The sequence below is a fragment of the Vombatus ursinus genome, unplaced genomic scaffold, assembly GCF_900497805.2.
Source record: "Vombatus ursinus unplaced genomic scaffold, bare-nosed wombat genome assembly UNPS02014546.1, whole genome shotgun sequence".
Taxonomy (NCBI): Eukaryota; Metazoa; Chordata; class Mammalia; order Diprotodontia; family Vombatidae; genus Vombatus; species Vombatus ursinus.
Window position 1 is genome coordinate 245 of NW_020954324.1, and position 4,750 is coordinate 4,994.

At 39.9% G+C, this 4,750-nt stretch overlaps 1 protein-coding gene across 1 annotated transcript; it reads left to right on the forward strand.

Annotated features, from left to right (window-relative positions):
• The first annotated feature begins 236 nt into the window (after nt 1–236).
• LOC114042532 (aldehyde oxidase 3-like) lies at nt 237–3,524 on the forward strand. Its single transcript, XM_027861223.1, has 3 exons — nt 237–341; nt 2,829–2,962; nt 3,447–3,524. The coding sequence occupies exons 1-3, from the start codon at nt 252–254 to the stop codon at nt 3,469–3,471; spliced, it is 249 nt and encodes an 82-aa protein (XP_027717024.1). The 5' UTR covers nt 237–251; the 3' UTR covers nt 3,472–3,524.
• Nucleotides 3,525–4,750: the final 1,226 nt, after the last annotated feature.

Here is a 4,750-nt window from a genome sequence, read left to right on the forward strand (position 1 = left end):
CTGCTCTTTAACTTGTAATCTTAGATAGTTGCCTGAGGTGTTGAGAGTTTAAACGACTTGCCAAGAGTCACATAGACAAGTCAGACAATCTATCGGCATTTATTAAGTCCTTAAAATGTGACAGATGCTGAGCCTGGAATAATGAGGGTACCATGAAAGGTGAAAACATGGTCCCTTTACTCAGTTTTATTTTAATGGGGCAGCAACATGCAAACACTTGCATGTATATGGGAGGACAGGAACATTTTTATATGGAAACCCAGAGCGTGCTTGTGATTCCAAAGACAGAAGATAAAGAGATGGAGATATATGTATCAAGCCAAGATGCTGCATTAGAGCAGGTGGGGTCCTTCAGAATTATTATCTCTTGTGAATTTGAATTTGTAATGATGTGAATGTCATTTCCTCAGTTTGTGGATATGAAACAGCAGTTGCTTTTGCCCAGAGATAGAGTAGTAAGCCTAAAGGATAGTGGGAATCTCCAAATCTCAACTTTCTGTGTAGTTCACAAAAACTAGGCTTGACCTTTCTGTCCTTCTTTTATTCCACATAGAATTGTAGAATCTCAGAGTATGTGCTCAAGAAATGAATAGAAATGAATCCACATAATGTCAGAAGTAGAAGGAATGTAAATAAGTAGCAGTCTCAGAAAAAGGCACTAGCTTGGGAGGGGAGGCCAGGAAGGAAAAAGACTCTTGCGTAAGGTGAGAGTTTGAGCTGTCTGGAAGAAGGCCGGGAGGTGAAGGTGAGGCAGTAGAGCATCCCAGACATGGGGGAACAACCAATAAAAAGAAACAGAGTTGGGAGATAGAGTGTTGCATAAGAATAGCAAGGAAGCCAGTGCCATTGGATCGTAGAGTATATGGAAGAGAGTAAAGTTTAAGAAGACTGGAAAGATAGGAAGAGACAAAGTTGTGAAGGGCTTTAAAAGTCAACCATAGGATTTTGTATTTGATCTTGGAAGTAAAAGGTACCCATCAGAGTGTATTGAAAAGAGAGTGGGATGACATGGTCAAACTTACATTTTAGAAAGTTAACTTTGGCAGCTGAGTGGAGGATGAATTGGAATGGGGAGAGACTTGAGGCAAGGAGAATTAGGTGATGAGGGATTGCACCAAGGTAGTGCCTATGTGAGTAGAGAGAAGGGTACATATGAGAGAGATGCTGTGAAGGGAGAAAAGGCCTGACTTAGGAAGAGATTAGATTCTTTAAGGGTAAGTGCTAGTGAGGAACAAAGGCTAGCCCTGAGCCTGGGTGATTGCTAACATGGTGGTATACTTGACAATAATAGGAAAATTGGGAAGAGAGTCAGGTTTGAGAGGAAAGATGAGTTCTGTTTTGAGATGCCTATGGGACATCCAGTTTTAAATGCTCAATAAGCAGTTGCTGATGTGAGACTAGAGATCAGGACAGAGGTTAGGGCTGGATAAATAGAGAAACATCTTCATAGAAATCATAGTTGAAACCAAGAGAGATGAGGAATTCACCAAGTGAAATAGTAGAGGGAGGAAAGGTACAGGAGAGAGTCATGGAGGCCATCCACAGTTAGAGGGCTTGACTCCAGCAAAGGAGACTCCGAAGAAGTGGCCAGACAGGTAGGAAGAAAACCAGGAGAGAGCAGTGCTAAGAAAACATAGAGGAAAGAGAGTATCCAGGAGAAGAGGGTGATAACAGTGTCAAAGGTTACAGAGAGGTCAAGAAGGATGAAGACTGAGAAAAATTTTTTAGATTTGGCAATTAAGAGATCATTGGTAACTTTGGAGACAGCAGTTTCAGTTGAATTATGAGGTTAGAAGACAGACTACAGAGCGTTTAGGACAGGGGTAGGCTACTTGTGGCCTCGAGGGCACATGCAGTCTACTAACTTGTACTTTAGTACCTTCTTTAAAGAGACATAGCTCTTTTACTGCAATCCCATGGTTAGGAGCTGTGAAGGATGTTAAAAATCATCTTCCATCTGCAGAAAAAGGCTTTTTGATTTGAAGGAGGATAGAAGACTACTCTTGTGCAGGTTTTGAATTGCCTGAGCTGGGTAGAGCTTATAATGACCCCTTTATTCCATGCTTGCATATTCTATTGTTATTGCTGAAAAGAAAGTATGAAAAGTAATGTTAAATGTTTCAAGGATGCAGGTCATGATCTCTTTCTTCCTTAGGAAATGGCTTTCAGGGATTTCTGTGGCCAAAACCAGCCCAAACAGTGCCTGGTGACTAATTTTCTAGAGATGAGCCTAATAATGGCCTTTAGCTTGGCTGGGTGACTATTGCTTGTCTCAAGCTTGAAGTGAGTCCCACTTGGTATAGGGCTTTCCAGAATCAAAGCTCTTCTGGCAGAGCCAGGGTCACCTCTCAGCCGTTAAGTACCAGAGAGGCAGCTAGGTGGTGCAGTGGATAGAGCTCTGGCCTTGGAGTCAGGAGGACCTGAGTTCAAATCCGGCCTCAGATACTTGAGACATATTAGCTATGTGATTCTGGGCAAGTCACTTAACCTTGATTGCCTCACCAAAAAAAAAAAACAAAAAGTACCAGATTAGGATTTTAGTGGAATGATAATTATAATAATGCTAATAGAGAATATTTGTATTGCAAAGATGAAAGAAATATTTTAATTTATTAATTTTCCTCAGTTTGTACTTATACAAATCAACATTTTTTTCCAGTACTCAGAGAACTATAACTGGAGGGCTTTGATTGTGTTTTTATGCTGATCATTAGATCTGAATGAAGAAAAATAATTCTATTTTAGTAAGTAAGCAAGCAGCTTATCTGAAATGTGTGCTCTGAATCAATTATTATGCTGCATATAACAGATTATGTTCTGACTCATAGGAAAAAGTGGCCTCCACTTTGGGTATTCCCAAAAACAGAATCATGTGCCACATGAGACGGGCTGGTGGAGGTTTTGGAGGCAAAATGACCAAACCTGCTCTACTGGCAGCTGTGGCTGCTGTGGCAGCAAATAAGTGAGTTTTCTTTGAGTTTCATAATTTTAAAAAATCTTATTTATACTTTTAAATTTTGAGCCCTTGAGGATTTGGCATCTATTGACTCTTGAGTGCTTCCCTTCATACGATTTCTAGTCAAAATCATCTAGAAAGTTCCTGTTAAACATTCTCAGTGTTAAAGATCATGGGATAATAACAATTTAAAGGTTTACAAAGTAAGTACTCAGCAACAATTCTGTAAGTCCTGTGAGTGTGATTATCTTTATTTTATAGATGACAAAATTGAGGTCCTGTAACAAGATACCAAGTCTGATGTTCCTTCAACAAAATACTGACTTTTAAATGAGGCTGCCTAACTTTAATATGCCTTTCTCATTCAGTTCTAATTAAATCAGACTCTTACTTAATGATATGACATGTCAAACTTCTCATTTTGGTACCTTCCTGAGTAGTTTAAATACTGATATACAGCTTTTGTCTAAAATATCTTCTGGTTTCTTAGCTCCACAGGGATTAAAACTGAGTAAGTTAATTAGCACAAAGTTCTCAGCATGTGACAAATCACAAGGAAAGAAAATACAGTTACTGCCCTTAAATTGCTTTCAATCTAATGAGTAAGTATTCAGATTAGCAGAAATGAAAATGCCCAATGACATATGAAAACTTTTACTGTTCTGGGACTATCTGGGACTACTGGACCTTTACTCCCAAAATTAATTTGACCTTTTAACACTTTGGAGATTGAACTCCCTTTACCATATATTTCAAAAGTCCTTCACAGTCTGCCCATTGTCTCCTTTAGTCCAATTTCTGATGAAGTGGCCCTAATACTCTCCCCAGACCTTTACTCTACTTGTGTGAACCCTTTGTTCTGTCCCCTCCCTTCTCCTTTTGCAATTTACAACCCCAGTTCTCTCTTTCTCTCTCCCTTTCCTTTTCCCTCTTCTTCTCCCTCCCTTCCTTCCTTTCTCTCTCTTTCTCTCTCTTTCTCTCTCTCTCTCTCCCTCCCTCCCCCTCTCTCTTTCTCTCTCTCTCCCTCCCCCTCTCTCTCTCCTCGATCCCTGCCTCTCTCCCTGAAGATTCAGGCTCATATCACCAGCTGCCTATTGGACATTTCAAACTAGATGCTCTAAAGGAATCTAAAACTTATCATATCTAAAAACATATGTTGCCCCAAATCTACTTTGCTTCTGAACTTTCCTAATTTCAATCAGAATCTTCGATCAAAAAAAGTCCTTTCTAACTCCTCCTCCACACAGTTGCCAAACTCAATTTCCTAAAACATCAGTGTGACCATGCCACCCCTCTTTTCAAGAAGCTCCAGTGGTTTCCTACTTTCTTTGGAGTCAAATACAACCTCCTCTGTTTGCCGTTTAAAGCCCTTCACAATCTAGTTCCAACCTGCTTTCCTAGACTTGTTATGTATTACTCTGCTTCATGTACTTGATGGTCCAGCCAAATTGGCTTTTTTTTGCTGTTCCTTACACAAGAAATTCTGTCTCCTTGCATACTTTATGCCTTGAATGCATTCTGTCTTTATCTTAGCCAGCTAGAATCCCTAGCTTCCTTCAGAACCCAGTTCAAGGGCCACTGTCCACATGGGACCTTTCCTGATCTGCCTTGTTTTTAGTACTTTCCTCCACCCCCTCAGAAGTGGCTTTCTATTTATTTTGTATGTGTTGTATATATGTGGATGTGTTATCTCCTTTAATCGAATGTAAACTCTGTGCAGGCAGAGACTATTTTATTTTTATCTTTATATCTTCACTGCCTGGTACATGGTAAGCATTTGTTGATTGATTGAGG

Excerpts from the sequence above, each read along its gene's own strand:
- LOC114042532 (XM_027861223.1), top strand. The coding sequence starts at position 252 with ATGGAAACCCAGAGCGTGCTTGTGATTCCAAAGACAGAAGATAAAGAG. Across the intron at positions 342-2,828 it reads AAGATGCTGCATTAGAGCAG|GAAAAAGTGGCCTCCACTTT; the intron begins GTGGGGTCCTTC and ends TCTGACTCATAG. Across the intron at positions 2,963-3,446 it reads GCTGCTGTGGCAGCAAATAA|CTCCACAGGGATTAAAACTG; the intron begins GTGAGTTTTCTT and ends CTGGTTTCTTAG.